Genomic DNA, 19337 nt, shown 5'->3' on the forward strand with positions numbered 1-19337 from the left:
ATGGAGGTTCCTTAAAGAACTAAAAATAGAATTACTGCATGACCCAGCAATCCCACTACTGGGCATATACCCAGAAAAAAACCTAGTTCCAAAAGACACATGCACCCCAATGTTCATTGCAGCACTATTTACAATAGCCTGGTCATGGAAGCAACCTAAATGCCCATCTAGAGACGAATGGATAAAGAAGATGTGGTACATATATACAATGGAATATTACTCAGCCATAAAAACGAACGAAATTGGGTCATTTGTAGAGATGTGGATGCATCCAGAGACTGTCATACAGAGTGAAGTAAGTCAGAAAGAGAAAAACAAATATTGTATATTAACGCATATATGTGGAACCTAGAAAATGGTACAGATGAACCGGTTTGCAGAGCAGAAATTGAAACACAGAAGTGGAGAAAAAAACATATGGACACCAAGGGGGGAAAGCGGCGGGGGTGGGGGTGGTGGTGTGATGAATTGGGAGATTGGGATTGACATGTATACACTGATGTGTATAAAATGGATGACTAATAAGAAAATAAATAAATAAATAAACATTAAAAAAAAAAAGAAATGTATGCAGGAGAGATCCATTCCCACTAATTGAGAAATAACCATAACATGAACTCTATTGATGATGAGTCAGTCATGTCACCTAGATGCCACATTATAGTCAACACAGTGTTCTGCATTCCATCTCTAAATAATTTATATTTGTCATCCAAGTGCCAGGTACTTAGTTCAAAATTAATATGTGATTGAATGAATTAAAATCATTTCATATACAGTAAGTCTCCTACATTCAAAAGAGTTCCGTTCTGAGAGTGTGTTCATTAAGTCCAGTGTGTTCGTACGTCCAACAAAGTTAGCCTAGGTACCCAATTAACACAATCGGCTATATAGTACTGTACTGTAATAAGTTTATAATACTTTTCACACAAATAATACATAAAAAAGCAAACACAAAAAATAAAGAAAACATTTTTAATCTTACAGTACAGTACCTTGAAAAGTATAGTAGTACCAGCTACATCACTGCTGCTTATACACTTGCTTCCAGACATCCTGGGCTTGAAATTAAGAATCTGTACTACTGTACTCTATACAGTAATGTACAGTAAAGTATGCAAAAGCACAACCACTTGGAGAGGGTGCACGCATGTGGCAATGTATGCCAGACACGTGAACACATTTTCACATCTTTGAAAGTTCACAACTTGAAGGTTCGTATGTAGGGGACTTACTGTATTTCCTAGCTGTCTGCTGAGAGGGTCTAGAAGCAGCAATACCCCAATATGATTCTAGGGCTAATGCAGAGGATATACAAGATGATGCTAGAGTGTCTTATAGAACCAGAAAGTAAGGAAGTACTTAAGAAACAAAATGATAAGGTTATGTCAAAAGGATACAGGAGCCAACTAAAAGAGCTCCTGAAGGCCAACTCTGGAACAATTTCAACAACAAAATAAGTAGTATTGAAATATTGCCCAAAGTATAAAATTAATACTCATGATCCATACTGATGCAAAGGACAAATCTCCCATACACAGGAATTTCAAATATTTTATGTAGATATTCCACCATCAAGAAGATAGAGCATAAATCTCCAAGTGTGGATTGCACATAGTGACATCCTTCCAAAGAATACAGAATGGAAACGGAGGGTACTCTTGCAGTGGATACAGCTGGCAAATACTAACTACCTCAGTCATGTGATCAGGGTTAACATCAATGATAAGTCACCTTAGTATGTACCTTGGATGTAATGTAATGAAAATGGTACTTTACTTGTGTTCTTCCTTCCAAGAACTTGTAGTCTAACTCTAACCATGAGAAAAACATGAGACAAACCCAAATTGAAGAGCATTCTAAGAAATCAATATCTGATCAGTACTCCTCAAAACCAAGGAGATTCTGAGAAACTGCCAGTCTAGAGGATCCTGGGAGACATGATGACTAAATGTAATGTGGTATCCTGGATGGATTCCTGGAATAGAAAAAGGACATTAGGTTAAAAACTAAGGAAATCTGAATAAAGAATGGACTTTAGTTAATATGAATGTGTCAGTATTGGCTCATTAGTTGTGGCAAATGTATGTGTTAATTTAAGACATTATCAATAAGAAAACTGAATGCAGAAAATACTCTACTATACTTGCAACTTTTCTGTAAATCTAAAGATATCCTAGAACAGAAAGTTTGTTTTTAAAAAAATTTCACTTCGTCATCATAAAAGCTAAACAATAACAATGATTTGTTTTTCTGAATATAAAATCCAAAATGTATTACTATATTAAGAGAAATAAGAGGGTGAAGTACTCATTTCTTTAAAATAAACACTTAGCTAAAATTTATACTTAGAGCTTCTACCCTCTCATAACTATTCTTTTCTGTTTTATCTCTTGCATCTGCAATATTTTATTGCTGCTATAAACTTTCTGGTATCATCCTTAAGATGCTAGAGACTGATCCCTTGTCATCTGACAATTCTGTAGATGGAAGAAGAGGCAGTATTTCAAATTCTACACCTTTTCCCTAGAATGAGAAATGCTCCATGACACAACTATGCCAGAGGGAATTCACCAGCGGTGAATGCTTTTAACATGGCACAGCTTTCTATCATGTTGATCAAAATAAGAGGGATAATTTCTCCCTCAAAACAGTCATGTTAACAACTAGAATAGAATGTGTTATTGCTTGAGTTTTATTTAGAAGAAATGATATCATTTTATATACACTTGCTAGAGCTAGATATTTTCAGGAAATTGTCAAGTATCATTAAATGTCTTCATAAACCATCTTTGTCTCTTATTCAGCCTGTGAATTAGCTGATTCTGTGGCTGCCCTCTATATTATCAATCAATGTGAAATGGCAGAACATAGTGTGATAATTAAAGGTATTAGTAGTATATATGTACAGATTATTATTATATTATAATTTAGCAGACTCATTACTATCTTAAAGCCTTTAAGTAGCTTTATAAGAGGCATTTATTTCAGTAGCATGGTACTTAAACTTACATTAGCTAGTGGGAACAAAGAACATTAAGGTTTTTTTTTTAATAGGGGTCTCATCCAAATGTCCAGGCCTTTGCAGAAGAGTTGGGTGTTTCAGATTAAGTCGCAGAGCTATTGCCAGTTATTTGGAAAGAATTTTCAGCTGAAGTGCATATGTCTATGAGATAGTATGATGCCTACAGTTAGACATATCACTAAAAATTGAATGAAATGATTTGTAAAATAGAGTAGGTCCTTAAAAATAACTAGACTTGGTGATACTTACAATTGAAATTAGACTGTGAAACGTTAAAATATGCTTTTAATTACTTTAAATTCATATTGACTTTTACCTGAGCATGTTCAATGAAAAATGGTATAGATACAATCACTTTTAAGAATGAGAAGCTGATATGATGACCGGTTTACAACAGTGTAATAATGTGAATATTTGCATTGTATTTGGCTTTTCCTTTTCACCTCAGGGCCTTACCATCTGGTATTCCTTGTACCTGGAACATGCAATCAACTTTGGCTCTTTGATTACTCCTTTCCTGTTTAATCACTTCATCTGGCTAGCTCTGATTTATCCATCAGGTCTCAGATTACATGTTAATTATATGTTAGTATCTCAGAGCTGACCTTCCATTCTAAATTAGATTACTCATTATACTTTTCATAGCATCCTGTGCTTTTCCTTCATCATTTTAATCACTATTATAATTATATACTCATTTGTTTGATATTTGTGTAATGACTTTTACCTTTACTAGACAATAATCTCCATGGCATATAACATAGTGTCTGGTGCATAATAGATGATCAAAAGGGAGCTGTAAGAATGAATGAAAAAATAACTGTTATAACACTCAGATTACCAGCAGGGTTGTTACAATTTGTATCTAATCTTTATACAAAATTAGCATACTTCATAAAAATAAATAGAGATAAAAAGAATAAAGTTTCTCTTCTAAAATAGAAACAGAAGGTAAGCCACAGCACTTTTAAAACAGAGTATTTGAGCAAGAGACTTTGTTGGTGTTACTTTTTTCTTTTTTCTCAGTGTGCTTTATCTTCTGCAAAAAGAGCACACAGATTCTGCAGTTCTGAAGGCCTCCCACACGCTTGTCTGGTGTCAGCATTCTCTCGCATTCCCCTCTGCAGTTATTCCAAATTTTAATCATTTGTCTAAAACTCCTGTGCTACCTCAACCTGCCTTAATCTTAGCAGATGACCTTGGCTCCGACCACTGAGTGAAAATGAAGGCTATTATGTGAGAACTATTTCAACTTTCTCCCTTTCACCACCACCCCCCCCACAACACACACACAAAACCCTACACCCATACCCTTTATTCTTTGCCTCTGCTCTTTCAAGAGAGATCTTCTACTTATAACTCTGATTCCTCTCTGTTTCTTCTATGGTTTTGCCACAAAGAATTATTCCCTCTCTTTCCTGTCTTCTTTTTCTTTTTTTTTTTTAACATCTTTATTGGAGTATAATTGCTTTACAATGGTGTGTTAGTTTCTGCTTTATAACAAAGTGAATCAGTTATGCATATACATATGTCCACATATCTCTTCCCTCTTGCGTCTCCCTCCCTCCCACCCTCCCTATCCCACCCCTATAGGTGGTCACAAAGCACCGAGCTGATCTCCCTGTGCTATGCGGCTGCTTCCCACTAGCTATCTATTTTACGTTTGGTAGTGTATATATGTCCATGCCACTCTCTCACTTCGTCCCAGCTTACCCTTCCCCCTCCCCGTATCCTCAAGTCCATTCTGCAGTAGGTATGCATCTTTATTCCCATCTTGCCCCTAGGTTCTTCTGACCATTTTTTTTTTACATTCCATATATATATGTGTTAGCATACTGTATTTGTTTTTCTCTTTCTGACTTACTTCACTCTGTATGACAGTCTCTAGGTCCATCCACCTCACTACAAATAACTCAGTTTCGTTCCTTTTTATGGCTAACTAATATTCCATTCTATATATGTGGCACATCTTCTTTATCCATTCATCTGTTGATGGACACTTCATTGCTTCCATGTCCTGGCTATTGTACATAGAGCTGCAGTAAACATTTTAGTACATGAGTCTTTTTGAATTATGGTTTTCTCAGGGTATATGCCCAGTAGTGGGATTGCTGGGTCATATGGTAGTTCTATTTTTAGTTTTTTAAGGAACCTCCATACTGTTCTCCATAGTGGCTGTATCAATTTACATTCCCACCAACAGTGCAAGAGGGTTCCCTTTTCTGCACACCCTCTCCAGCATTTATTGTTTCTAGATTTTTTGATGATGGCCATTCTGACTGGTGTGATGATATCTCATTGTAGTTTTCACTTGCATTTCTCTAATGGTTAATGATGTTGAGCATTCTTTCATGTGTTTGTTGGAAATCTGTATATCTTCTTTGGAGAAATGTCTATTTAGGTCTTCTGCCCATTTTTGCATTGGGTTGCTTGTTGTTTTGATATTGAGCTGCATGAGTTGCTTGTATGTTTTGGAGATTAATCCTTTGTCAGTTGCTTTATTTGCAAATATTTTCTCCCATTCTGAGGGTTGTCTTTTGGTCTTATTTATGGTTTCCTTTGCTGTGCAAAAGCTTTTAGGTTTCATTAGGTCCCATTTGTTTATTTTTGTTTTTATTTCCATTTCTCTAGGAGCTGGGTCAAAAAGGATCTTGCTGTGATTTGTGTCATAGAGTGTTCTGCCTATGTTTTCCTCTAAGAGTTTGATAGTGTCTGGCCTTACATTTAGGTCTTTAATCCATTTTGAGTTTATTTTTGTGTATGGTGTCAGGGAGTGTTCTAATTTCATTCTTTTACATGTACCTGTCCAGTTTTCCCAGCTCCACTTATTGAAGAGGCTGTCCTTTCTCCACTGTATATTCTTGCCTCCTTCATCAAAGATAAGGTGACCGGCACATATATACAATGGAATATTACTCAGCCATAAAAAGAAATGAAATGGAGGTATTTGTAATGAGGTGGATGGAGTTAGAGTCTGTCATACAGAGTGAAGTAAGTCAGAAAGAGAAAAACAAATACAGTATGCTAACACATATATATGGAATCTAAGGGGAAAAAAAAGGTCATGAAGAACCTAGTGGCAAGACGGGAATAAAGACACAGACCTACTAGAGAATGGACTTGAGTGTATGGGGAGGGGGAGGGGTGAGATGTGACAGGGTGAGAGAGTGTCATGGAAATATATACACTACCAAATGTAAAATAGATAGCTAGTGGGAAGCAGCCGCATAGCACAGGGAGATCAGCTCGGTGCTTTGTGACCACCTATAGGGGTGGGATAGGGAGGGAGGGAGGGAGGGAGATGCAAGAGGGAAGAGATATGGGAACATATGTATATGTATAACTGATTCACTTTGTTATAAAGCAGAAACTAACACACCATTGTAAAGCAATTATACTTCAATAAAGATGTTTAAAAAAAAATAAAAAAAGATAAGGTGACCATAGGTGTGTGGGTTTATCTCTGGGCATTCTATCCTGTTCCATTGATCTATATTTCTGTTTTTGTGTCAGTACCATACTGTGTTGATTACTGTAGCTTTGTAGTGTAGTCTGAAGTCAGGGAGCCTGATTCCTCCAGCTCTGTTTTTCTTTCTCAAGATTGCTTTGGCTATTTGGGGTCTTTTGTGTTTCCATACAAATTGTGAAATTTTTTGTTCTAGTTCTGTGAAAAATGCCAGTGGTAGTTTGATAGGGATTGCATTGAATCTGTAGATTGCTTTGGGTAGTAGAGTCATTTTCAAAATGCTGATTCTCCCAATCCAAGAACATGGTATATCTCTCCATCTATTTGTATCATCTTTAATTTCTTTCATCAGTGTCTTATAATTTTCTGCATACAGGGCGTTTGGCTCCTAAGGAAGGTTTATTCCTAGATATTTTATTCTTTTTGTTGCAATGGTAAATGGGAGTGTTTTCTTAATTTCACTTTCAGATTTTTCATCATTAGTGTATAGGAATGCAAGAGATTTCTGTGCATTAATTTTGTAGCCTGCTACTTTACCAAATTCATTGATTAGCTCTAGTAGTTTTCTGGTAGCATCTTTAGGATTGTCTATGTGTAGAATCATGTCATCTGCAAACAGTAACAGCTTTACTTCTTCTTTTCCAATTTGGATTCCTTTTATTTCTTCTTCTTCTCTGATTGCTGTGGCTAAAACTGCCAAAACTATTTTGAAAAATAGTGGTGAGAGTGGGCAACCTTGTCTTGTTCCTGATCTTAGTGGAAATGGTTTCAGTTTTTCACCATTGAGGATGATGTTGGCTGTGGGCTTGTCATATATGACCTTTTATGTTGAGGAAAGTTCCCTCTATGCCTACTTTCTGGAGGGTTTTTATCATAAATGGGTGTTGAGTTTTGTCGAAAACTTTCTCTGCATCTATTGAGATGATCATATGGTTTTTCTCCTTGAATTTGTTAATGTGGTGTATCACATTGATTGATTTGCGTATATTGAAGAATCCTTGCATTCCTGGGATAAACCCCACTTACTCATAGTGTATGAACCTTTTAATGTGCTGTTGGATACTGATTGCTAGTATTTTGTTGAGGATTTTTGCATCTATGTTCATCAGTGATATTGGCCTGCAGTTTTCTTTCTTTGTGACATCTTTGTCTGGTTTTGGTATCAGAGTGATGGTGGCCTTGTAGAATGAGTTTGGGAGTGTTCCTCCCTCTGCTATATTTTGGAAGAGTTTGAGAAGGATAGGTGTTAGCTCTTCTCTATGTTTGATAGAATTCGCCTGTAAAGCCCTCTGGTCCTGAGCTTTTGTTTGTTGGAAGATTTTTAATCACAGTTTCAATTTCAGTGCTTGTGATTGGTCTGTTCATATTTTCTATTTCTTCCTGGTTCAGTCTCGGAAGGTCGTGCATTTCTAAGAATTTGTCCATTTCTTCCAGGTTGTCCATTTTATTGGCATAGAGATGCTTATAGTAATTTCTCATGATCCTTTGTATTTCTGCAGTGTCAGTTGTTACTTTTCCTTTTTCATTTTTAGTTCTATTGATTTGAGTCTTCTCCCTTTTGTTCTTGATGAGTCTGGCTAATTTTTTATCAATTTTGTTTATCTTCTCAAAGAACCAGCTTTTAGTTTTATTGATTTTTTCTATTGTTTCCCTCATTTCTTTTTCATTTACTTCTGATCTGATCTTTATGATTTCTTTCCTTCTGCTAACTTTGGGTTTTTTTGTTCTTCTTTCTCTAATTGCTTTAGGTGTAAGGTTAGGTTGTTTATTTGAGATGTTTCTTGGTTCTTAAGGTAGGATTTTATTGCTATAAACTTCCCTCTTATAACTGCTTTTGCTGCATCCCATAGGTTTTGGGTCATTGTGTTTTCATTGTCATTTGTTTCTAGGTATTTTTTGATTTCCTCTTTGATTTCTTCAGTGATCTCTTGGTTATCAAGTAGTGTGTTGTTTAGCCTCCATGTGTTTGTATTTCTTACAGATTTTTTCATGTAATTGATATCTAATCTCATAGCATTGTGGTCAGAAAAGATACTTGATATGATTTCAATTTTCTTAAATTTACCAAGGCTTGATTTGTGACCCAAGATATGATCTATCCTGGAGAATGGTCCATGAGCACTTGAGAAGAATGTGTATTCTGTTGTTTTTGGATGGAATGTCCTATAAATATCAATTAAGTCCACCTTGTTTAATGTATCATTTAAAGATTGTGTTCCTTATTTATTTTCATTTTGGATGAGTTGTCCATTGGTGAAAGTGGGGTGTTAAAGTCCCCTACTATGATTGTGTTACTGTCAATTTCCCCTTTTATGACTGTTAGCATTTGCCTTATGTATTGAAGTGCTCCTATGTTGGGTGCATAAATATTTACAATTGTTATATCTTCTTCTTGGATTGATCTCTTGATCTTTATGTAGTGTCCTTCTTTGTCTCTTGTAATAGTCTTTGTTTTAAAGTCTATTTTGTCTGATATGAGAATTGCTACTCCAGCTTTCTTTTGATTTCCATTTGCATGGAATATGTTTTTTTCCATCCCCTCACTTTCAGTCTGTATGTGTCCCTAGGTCTGAAGTGGGTCTGTTGTAGACAGCATATATACGGGTCTTGTTTTTGTATCCATTCAGCCAATCTATGTCTTTTGGTTGGAGCATTTAATCCATTTACATTTAAGGTAATTATCGATATGTATGTTCCTATTACCATTTTCTTAATTGTTTTGGGTTTATTATTGTAGGTCTTTTCCTTCTCTTGTGTTTCCTGCCTAGAAAAGTTCCTTTAGCATTTGTTGTAAAGCTGGTTTGGTGGTGCTGAATTCTCTTAGCTTTTGCTTGTCTGTAAAGGTTTTAATTTCTGCGTCAAATCTGAATGAGATCCTTGCTGGGTAGAGTAATCTTGGTTGTACGTTTTTCTCCTTCATCACTTTAAGTATGTCCGGTCACTCCCTTCTGGCTTGCAGAGTTTCTGCTGAAAGATCAGCTCTTAACCTTATGGGGATTCCCTTATGTGTTATTTGTTGTTTTTCCCTTGCTTCTTTTAATATTTGTTCTTTGTATTTAATTTTTGATAGTTTGATTAATATGTGTCTTGGCGTGTCTCTCCTTGGATTTGTCCTGTATGGGACTCTCTACACTTCCTGGACTTGATTAACTATTTCCTTTCCCATATTAGGGAAGTTTTCAACTATAATCTCTTCAAATATTTTCTCAGTCCCTTTCTTTTTCTCTTCTTCTTCTGGGACCCCTATAATTCGAATGTTGGTGCATTTAATGTTGTCCCAGAGGTCTCTGAGACTGTCCTCAATTCTTTTCATTTCTTTTTCTTTATTCTGCTCTGCAGTAGTTATTTCCACTATTTTATCTTCCAGGTCACTTATCCCTTCTTCTGCCTCAGTTATTCTGCTATTGATCCCTTCTAGAGAATTTTTAATTTAATTTATTGTGTTCTTCATCACTGTTTGTTTGCTCTTTTGTTCTTCTAGGTCCTTGTTAAACGTTTCTTGTATTCTCTCCATTCTACTTCCAAGATTTTGGATCATCTTTACTATCATTATTCTGAATTCTTTTTCAGGCACACTGCCTATTTCCTCTTCATTTGTTAGGTCTGGTGGGTTTTTGCCTTTCTACTTCATCTGCTGTGTGTTTCTCTGTCTTCTCATTTTGCTTAACTTACTGTGTTCGGGGTCTCCTTTTTGCAGGCTGCATGTTCGTAGTTCCCGTTGTTTTTGGTATCTGTCCCCAGTGGCTAAGTTTGGTTCAGTGGGTTGTGTAGGCTTCCTGGTGGAGCGGACTAGTGCCTGTGTCTGTTGGATGAGGCTGGGTCTTGTCTTTCTGGTGGGCAGGTCCACGTCTGGTGGTGTGTTTTGGGGTGTCTGTGGCCTTATTATGATTTCAGGCAGCCTCTCTGCTAATGTATGGGGTTGTGTTCCTATCTTGGTAGTTGTTTGGCATAGGGTGTCCAGCACTGTATCTTGCTGGTCGTTGAGTGGAGCTGGGTCTTGCCATTGAGATGGAGATCTCTGGGAGATTTTTGCCTTTTGATATTACGTGGAGCTGGGAGGTCTCCTGTGGACCAGTGTCCAGAACTTGGCTCTCCCACCTCAGTGGCACAGCCCTGATGCCTGGCTGGAGCCCCAAGAGCCTGTCCTCCACATGGGTCAGAATAAAAGGGAGAAAAAAAAGAAAGAAAGAAAGAAGAAGATAAAATAAAATAAAATAAAATAAAAAAGTTATTAAAATAAAAGATAAAACATAATTATTAAGAAAAAATTTTTTTAAGTAATAAAAAAAAAAAACACGGACAGACAGAACCCTAGGACAAATGGTAAAAGCAAAGCTATACAGACAAAATCACACACAGCAGCATACACATACACACTCACAAATAGAGAAAAAGGGGAAAAAAATATTTATATCATTGCTCCCAAAATCCACCTCCTCATTTTGGGATGATATGTTGTCTATTCAGGTATTTCACAGATGCAGGGTACATCAAGTTGATTGTAGACATTTAATCCGCTGCTCCTGATTCTGGTGGGAGAGATTTCCCTTTCTTTTCTTTGTTCGCCCAGCTCCCAGGGTTCACCTTTGGATTTGGCCCCGCCTCTGCGTGTAGGTCGCCTGAGGGCGTCTGTTCTTCACTCAGACAGGACGGGGTTAAAGGAGCAGCTGATTCGGGGGCTCTGGCTCACTCAGGCCGGGGGTGGGAGGGGTACAGATGTGAGACGAGCCTGCGGTGGCAGAGGCCAGCATGACGTTGCAACAGCCTGAGGCGAAACATGCATTCTCCCGGGGAAGTTGTCCCTGGATCACGGGACCATGGTAGTGGCGGGCTGCACAGGCTCCCGGGAGGGGAGGTGTAGAGAGTGACCTGTGCTCGCACACAGGCTTCTTGGTGGCTCAGCAGCAGCCTTAGCATCTCATGCCCGTCTCTGGTGTCCGCGCTGATAGCCGCGCCTCGCGCCCATCTCTGGAGCTCCTTTAAGCGGTGCTCTTAATCCCCCCTCCTCGCGCACCAGGAAACCAAGAGGCAAGAAAAAGTCTCTTGCCTCTTCGGCAGCTCCAGACTTTTTCCTGGACTCCCTCCCAGCTAGCTGTGGAGCACTAGCCCCCTTCAGGCTGTGTTCACGCCGCCAACCCCAGTCTTCTCCCTGGGATCTGACCTCCGAAGCCCGAGCCTCAGCTCCCAGCCCCCGCCCGCCCCGGCGGGTGAGCAGACAAGCCTCTCGGGCTGGTGAGTGCTGGTCGGCACTGATCCTCTGTGCGGGAATCTCTCTGCTTTGCCCTCTGCACCTCTGTTGCTGTCGTCTCTTCCATGGCTCCAAAGCTTCTCCCCCCACCCACCCCCGTCTCCACAAGTGAAGGGGCTTCCTAGTGTGTGGAAACCTTTCCTCCTACACAGCTTCCTCCCACTTGTGCAGGTCCCGTCCCTATTCTTTTGTCTCCGTTTTTTCTTTTTTCTTTTGCCCTACCCAGGTACATGGGGAGTTTCTTGCCTTTTGGGAGGTCTGAGGTCTTCTGCCAGCGTTCAGTAGGTGTTCTGTAGGAGTTGTTCCACATGTAGATATATTTCTGATGTATTTGTGGGGAGTAAGGTGATCTCCGTGTCTTACTCTTCTGCCATCTTGAAGCTCCTCCCTCTTTCCTGTCTTCTTAAAAGTCTTTCTGTTTAACCTTGTCACCCTCTGAACATGTTCAGGTTTCTTCCTTGATAAAAACAAACAACAGTAAAAAATCATTTTCTTTAATTCTTCATCCCTCATTATAGTTACCCTCTTATCACTTTACTTTCCTTCTCAAATGAGTCTATGTACCCTATGTCCCTACTTTCTCACCTCCCATTTAGTCTTTAACCCACTGTCATCTGGCTTCTGCCCTAATTAATTGAAATTGCATTAGCAAAGGTTACTAATGATTTCTTCATAGCCAAATATAATAGACATTTTCAGATTTTATCTTACTTGACCTATCTGCTGCATTTAATATTGTTGTCCATAACACCTTTTTTTCTGGATTTTTTTAAAGTTAAAGATAATACCTGCTCATTGTAAAAAATATAAATAGTATAGGAAAACTTACAAAAGGAAATAATGCCTCTCCACATGCAGAGATAACCAGTGTTTACATCTGGTGAACTTTTCACTCAACAGTATGTTGTGGATGTAGTATTCCATTGTATATGTATACTATAGTTGCTATAACCTGTTTGTTATTGATGGACATTTAGGTTTTTTCCTCAAATTTTAATGTTTAAAAATTGCTCAAATGAAATTCATGAACATAGACCTTTGAGGATTATTGCCCTCACCTTGAAACTTTACTCTCTCCACTGTGTTTCTGTGACTCTTACTTAATTTTCTGATACTGGTCTAGCTCTTACCACTCTGGCTAATTTTCTGAAGCTTTACTTTCTCTGCCAGCCCCTTGTGTGTTGTTGTTAAATTGGATCCAGTGCTCAAACCTTTTTTCATTTGAAATCTTCCCCAAGGTAATTTAATTTTTTCTCATGACTTTAGCCATCACTCAGTGACTGCCAATCCTATATCTCTAACTCAGGTCACATTCCAGAGTGCTAACACCGATACATCCAATTTCCTACATGTGGATTCACTCACATGTTTCAAACTTTATGTATCCAATACTGAACCCAGACCTTTTCTCAAAGTCTATGCCGTTTCCTATATTACCCAGTCATTGGCATTGCCTTGTATCTAGTCTCACAAACCAGAACTTTACCCTAGATTCCTTTCTCTTCCTCACCCTTTGTATCTCACTGATCATTAATTTCAGTAGCATCTCCTAAACATGTCTCATGTATTTCCCCCTCTTTTCATTCATTATACCACTATTTTTAGTTCAGACTCATTTTATATCTATGAATACTTGAATGAATCTCATTGTCTTCAGCTGGTAAGAAATTGTCTCTTAAGCACTCAAATGTGACTATATCACTCTCTGGCTTAAAATAGTCCACACCTCCCCATTAGATTCACTGTAAGTCCCATAGAATAAATCCCAACCTCAGCATTGCATCCAAATCCTTTGTGAATTGGTCTTTGCCTGTTTTTCTAGATGATGTCAGGACTAGGTCTCAAGGAACTGTAATTAGAATGGATTATGCTATTCTAAGTGTACAGTAGCAGAAAAAACCAGCAAGTTGAATATGAAATAAAGTCATTAAGGGCTTTTGATGATCGAGTCTGGGAAACAATGATATTTGACAGACCTTTAGGGTAGCAGTAAGAATGAAAATGACACAAATACCTAAGAGGAACTGGGCAGAACTGAAGAGGAAGGAGAATAAGATAACACAACAAATCAAACCCAAGAAACTATTACCAAGAGTCACTGTAAAATCTGTGGCATTGAGCTTATGATGGGTAGGTATGTTAGGGTGACTTAAAGGGTCAAAGTCAAGATGGAGACTGACAGAAAAATCTGTGATATGTCTGATCATCTTTCTCTTCAGACTTTGCTAGCTTCCTAACAAGTATAGGACAAAATCCAAGATGTTAAAATGACCTAAGAAAGCCTCTATGATCAGGCTATTTAATTCCTATGCAGCCTTACCTCCTGCTGCTACCCTCTTTCACTTTAGGCTCCATCAACACTAAATACATGGTGCTCTTTCAGATTTCTCTGTTTTTTCACATATTGTTTCTTCTGCCTGGAATGTCTGTCATTTCCTCATTTCCCGGGTGAACTCCTATTTATCCTTCAAAATCCTGTACTGACATCACCAACTCCAGGAGGCTTCTGTGAATGCCCCTTTTTCACAGAGTTACCCCTGCATCAATCCATTCATTCGTTTGTTTATTACTGAGCAAATACTTACTGAGTACTTAGTGTGGGCCAGATGCCATGTTAGGTACTGGGAACACCATGGTGATAAGACAGATCAAACATGACCTTTAACCCTTCTTAGCCTTATATTTAGCAATGAATACACACACACACACACACATGCATGCACACACACAAACACACACATCCAAATAGTCAAATAAAAAAAAATACTCCTCAATTTTCTAGGTGCTACGAATAAAAGAAACAAGGAACTGTGATACAGAATAATGACTATAAGGGATAGATACAGAGGCAACATAATATAAGGTTGAGCCATGTGAATTTGCTGGTATTTGACTTTTTTTCTGTATAATTGGTGATTTTATATAGTTCCACCTAATAATTTCCTTTCTGAGGAATTGACCTCTAAACTGAGGCATGAAGATGAGGTAGAACTGGCCATGGTGGCTAAGCTTGGAGCTTAACATGTTCCAGAAACCAAGAGAAGATTGGAAAAGATAGAATTGAGAAAAGGAATGAATAACACTCAATGAAATGTAAGAGCAATAAGCAGGACAGATCATACAGGATCTTTATAGGAGTGTGGATCTAATTCTCATTAAAATGTAAAGCCATTGGAGTATTTTAAGATCCTTCTGATTTCAGTGTGGGATTGGAATGGAAGAGAGTAAGAGTAAATATAGGGCTGTCAATTAAGAGTTTGAGGGACTTCCTTGGTGGCTCAGTGGTTAAGAATCCGCCTGCCAATGCAGGGGACACAGGTTTGATCCCTGGTCCGGGAAGATCCCACATGCCGCAGAGCAACTAAGCCCATGCACCACAACTACTGAGCCTGCGCTCTAGAGCCCGCGAGCAACAACTACTGAAGCCCACACACGTAGAGCCTGTGCTGTGCAAGAAGAGAAGCCACCGTAATGAGAAGCCCGCACGCTGCAACGAAGAGTAGCCCTCGCTCGCCGCAACTAGAGAAAGCCCGCACACAGCAACAAAGACCCAACACAGCCATAAATAAATAAATAAATAAATAAGAGGTTGATATAAGGAGGCAATATAATGTTGTGTTAGGTGTGCAGGGTTTGGCGTCAGGCTGCCTTGATTTAAATCCTGGTTTTGCAATTTGCCATTTTTTATGTTACTTTATGCAAGTACTCTTTACTCAAATTCTCTAAGCCTCAGTTTCTTCATCTGTATAACAGGGATAATAATAGGATCAACTTCGTAGGGTTAGTCTGGAGACTGAATGAGATAACCCACTGCACAACACTAAGCAGTCCCTGGCAGATAATAAACAATAGATACTAGAGATTAATAGTCCAAATGAAAAATGGCAGTACCTGGACTATGTCGATGACAGTATATTTGGAGAGAAGTGAATGGACATGAGACCTATTGTTGTGGGGGTTTAAACAGCAGGATTTAGTATGAACTGGATGTGAGAATTGAGGGAGAAGGATTTTTCAGGTATGACTCCTAGGTTTCTGTCAAAGAGTGGAGTGGATTGTGCTGCACTCTACTAAAATGGAGAAGGTCTGCCTGGTATAGAATTTAGCTATAGAAATTCCTCTCTCTCTTTATACCATATAAGGCAGAAAGAAAGAAAGAAAAAAGGTAATTATCATACAATATAAAAGGAAATAGTTATTTAAAAAATTTAGATAACAGAACCTTACATGAGATATAAAAAACACTTTATATTATATTCATACCACAACGTCTAAAACATGCAAAAATCTTGTGTGTATTTTTTTTTTCTCAAGGTCTAAGATTTTGGAAATCTTTCTACTGTACTATGTGATAGACAGTGACCAATTAAACTTATGTGCTTACTTTGTCTTATATTAAAGGTGTTTTGTAATCATTCCATCTGCTTCTCTCACAGAATGGAGCCCACTTGGTATACTAGCAGATGAAGAATTTAAGGAGGATGTCTATCTTTATTCTCTTTAGCAACTGAGAGTCGGCTCTGGGAACCATCAGGCACCATGGGGAAGCGGGACAATCGGGTGGCCTATATGAATCCTATAGCAATGGCCAGATGGAGGGGCCCATCTCAATCTGCAGGCCCAACAATACAAGATTATCTGAATCGACCAAGGCCCACCTGGGAAGAAGTGAAGAAACAATTAGAAAATAAAAAGAAAGGCTCCAAGGCATTAGCTGAATTTGAAGAAAAAATGAATGAGAATTGGAAGAAGGAACTAGAAAAAAGCAGAGAGAAATTATTAAGTGGAAATGAGAGCTCATCCAAAAAAAGAGAAAGAAAGAAAAAGAAAAAGAAGAAATCTTGTCAGTCTTCATCTTCTTCTACATCAAGCTCTGATTCTTCAAGCAGTTCTTCAGATTCTGAGGATGAGGAAAAGAAACAAGGAAAAAAGAGAAAGAAAAAGAAGAACCGTTCATACAAATCATCAGAAAGCTCTACATGTGAATCTGAATCAGAGAGCAAAGAATCTGTAAAAAAGAAAAAGAAGTCAAAGGATGAAACAGAGAAAGAAAAGTATATTAGAAGTCTCAGCAAAAAAAGAAAGAAGACTTGTCCTGAGGATAAACCTTTATCATTGGAGTCCTCATCAGAATCAGATTATGAAGAGGAGGTGCAAGCAAAAAAGAAGAGAAGACGTGAAGAGCGAGAAAAAGCAACGGAAAAAGCAAAGAAGAAGAAGAAGAAACAGCACAAAAAACATAGTAAGAAGAAGAAAAAGAAGTCAGGTTCAAACCACAAGTCCGGATAATATCAAGAAAAAAAGCAAGATTCCCCTATTGAAAAAAGAAAGGTGTAAAGGAAACTTCAACTGTGAATGTTAGGGCATATTTACCAAAATGCATGAGTTTCCCTGTGTTAGTAGAATTATTCCTGGACTTTGAGTTGCCAGTCAAATGCTACTGTGCCAGAAAGGGCCATAATTGTTGCCTGCAGCTTAAATGTAGGATTTTGGGGTTTTTTGTGTGTTTTTCCCTCCACTGGCTAATTCTTCTGAGAGCTAAAACCGTGTTGTCATACTAGTGGTTAAAATGTTTGGAATTAAAGTAAAATGTTTCAGATGATAAATAATTTTGACCAAGCAGTGGATCTAATGTTAAAAGTATCTAATTTGGTTACATCTTTAAAATATAATCAGAAATATCCAGGCAACAATAGCTGACATTTTTGAAGCATGGACTTAACATTGTCTCAAAATACTTACTTTTGAAGATTAAAAGTTTATTTTATTTTTCTTTTCTCCTTAATGAACTTTTGTTTACATGGGGAAAGGGTTTGTGGGGGAAAAAGAATTTGCTCTCACTTTGGCGAGCTGAATAGTGTGCCTTTGATCCTTATACATCCTATTTTTGCCAGTGCAGCAGCCATTCTTTTCTTACTTAGTAATGTATGCTGTTTCACGTGAACAAGAAAGACAGCAATTTACAGTATATGTAAGGCCCCAGTTTTATGAAATTTACCTCCATTTCGACAGTACTGAATAATATTTAGTGTTAGAGTGTTACATGATTTGAATTAACTTTGATACCCTTTGGAGGGGAATAATTTTAAATAGACCCTGGTATTTTTTGATTAATAAAGATTCTGACATATTTTGCATGCTATATACTATTAAGTTTTGATTATCCAGAGATATTCTATATAACCAGTAATCCTTTTTTATATGATTTATGCTTAGGATACAAGTTTCAAGTTTGTAATTTCTTAATCTTACTATATTAATGTCATGACTGTGTTTAATTGCACACTTGCCAAAATATTTAGCATGTAAAAAGAAGGTTTTTAAAAAATATTTAATGCCTTCATATTGAAGCTGGTTTACTGTAAGCAAGTTGAGTGCCAGACCTCTAGTACGCTGTATGTCTTGTTACATAAAACTACTGCCAAAACCTTAGCAAGTATGCTGTTTAAAAATTTCTTGTCTTAAGCATTAATATTGAATTAAAATAGGAGTTAAATTTAGGAGATTATAATCCTTCTGTTTCACATTTTACTAACATTTGGAGTTTGTTGCCTCGTGTTTGTTGCTGAATCACGTTTACCACTATGCTGAAATAAGTTGAAATTTATTTTTACTCTACATTTTTTATATCAGAGTAATATGAATTATAAATTGGTGTCTAACAAAAACACCTGTTACAGAGGATGTGCTAATTGTAATGTCATATGTACAAAGTATTTTAGCATGAGGAGAGAATAAATAGCTATTTTTTTAAATAGCTGATTTCATGTCAGCTCCCTTGAATCACAAGTAAAATTATTATAAAGATAGAAAACATCTGGTAGATAAATAACATATTGGGTCCCCAAATTTTTGCAGTGCATACCCCGGAATCTCTCAGTAACATTCTTGGACCATTATAAATGTAATGCCTTGTTAGGTCACATTGAAGCTTCATAACTTTAGCTGTTTCCTAAAATATATGTCTATATGCTGATAAAAACTATTGTATTTAAGAGATATTTTCTATCCATATAGAGTTTTTCAAAAATTGTTTTTCATTAAAATATGAAAAAAAGCTTATATTATTTGTAGAATGTGGCAAAGACATTAACAGCTATCAAATATCTATGTGCCCCCATTCACTTCCCAGCCCCTTGTAGTTAGGCAATGCCATTTATTACTTCTAGCAGAGGGATTACAGAGAGATTATAAACGGAAGTGATGTGTCGTTTCAATACCAGAGCAGTAAAAAGTCCTGCGTGACCCTCCAGCTCTCTTTACCTGCCATGAGGACCTGAAAGCAGTGTCCTCCAAGTAGTGTACCTACAAGATGGATGCAACCTGTATCTCTAAGTTGCTATTTGTAAGGGGCCTGCCCTGGAGAGCTGATGGACTTACAGTGAATGTTCTGAGTGTGAGAAATAAATTGCTATGTGTTAAGCTACTGAGATTTGGGGTCTTTTTTATTACCACAGCAATCATCTATCCTACTCTAAGTAGTAACATAGAACTCTAGAATGTCTGTTTCATTATTTACATAAAATAATTCACGTATTTTCTATCACATCTTTGTGTAATCAGCAGAATGATTCAGAGGTGATCATTTATGTCATAGC

General features: G+C 37.5%; 1 protein-coding gene across 2 annotated transcripts in view; it reads left to right on the top strand.

Moving 5' to 3' along the window:
• FAM133A (family with sequence similarity 133 member A) overlaps positions 1-17052 on the top strand; it is a 50889-nt gene extending 33837 nt beyond the window's left edge. For both annotated transcript variants that reach the window (XM_036840058.1, XM_036840059.1), the window contains exon 4: positions 16176-17052. In XM_036840058.1, the coding sequence (XP_036695953.1) occupies positions 16279-17028 (750 nt within the window). In that variant the 5' untranslated portion in view covers positions 16176-16278 and the 3' untranslated portion in view covers positions 17029-17052. The remainder of the gene's footprint in view (positions 1-16175) is intronic.
• The last annotated feature ends 2285 nt before the right edge of the window (positions 17053-19337 follow it).

Source organism: Balaenoptera musculus, chromosome X (genome assembly GCF_009873245.2).
Source record: "Balaenoptera musculus isolate JJ_BM4_2016_0621 chromosome X, mBalMus1.pri.v3, whole genome shotgun sequence".
In the NCBI taxonomy this organism is placed as follows: Eukaryota; Metazoa; Chordata; class Mammalia; order Artiodactyla; family Balaenopteridae; genus Balaenoptera; species Balaenoptera musculus.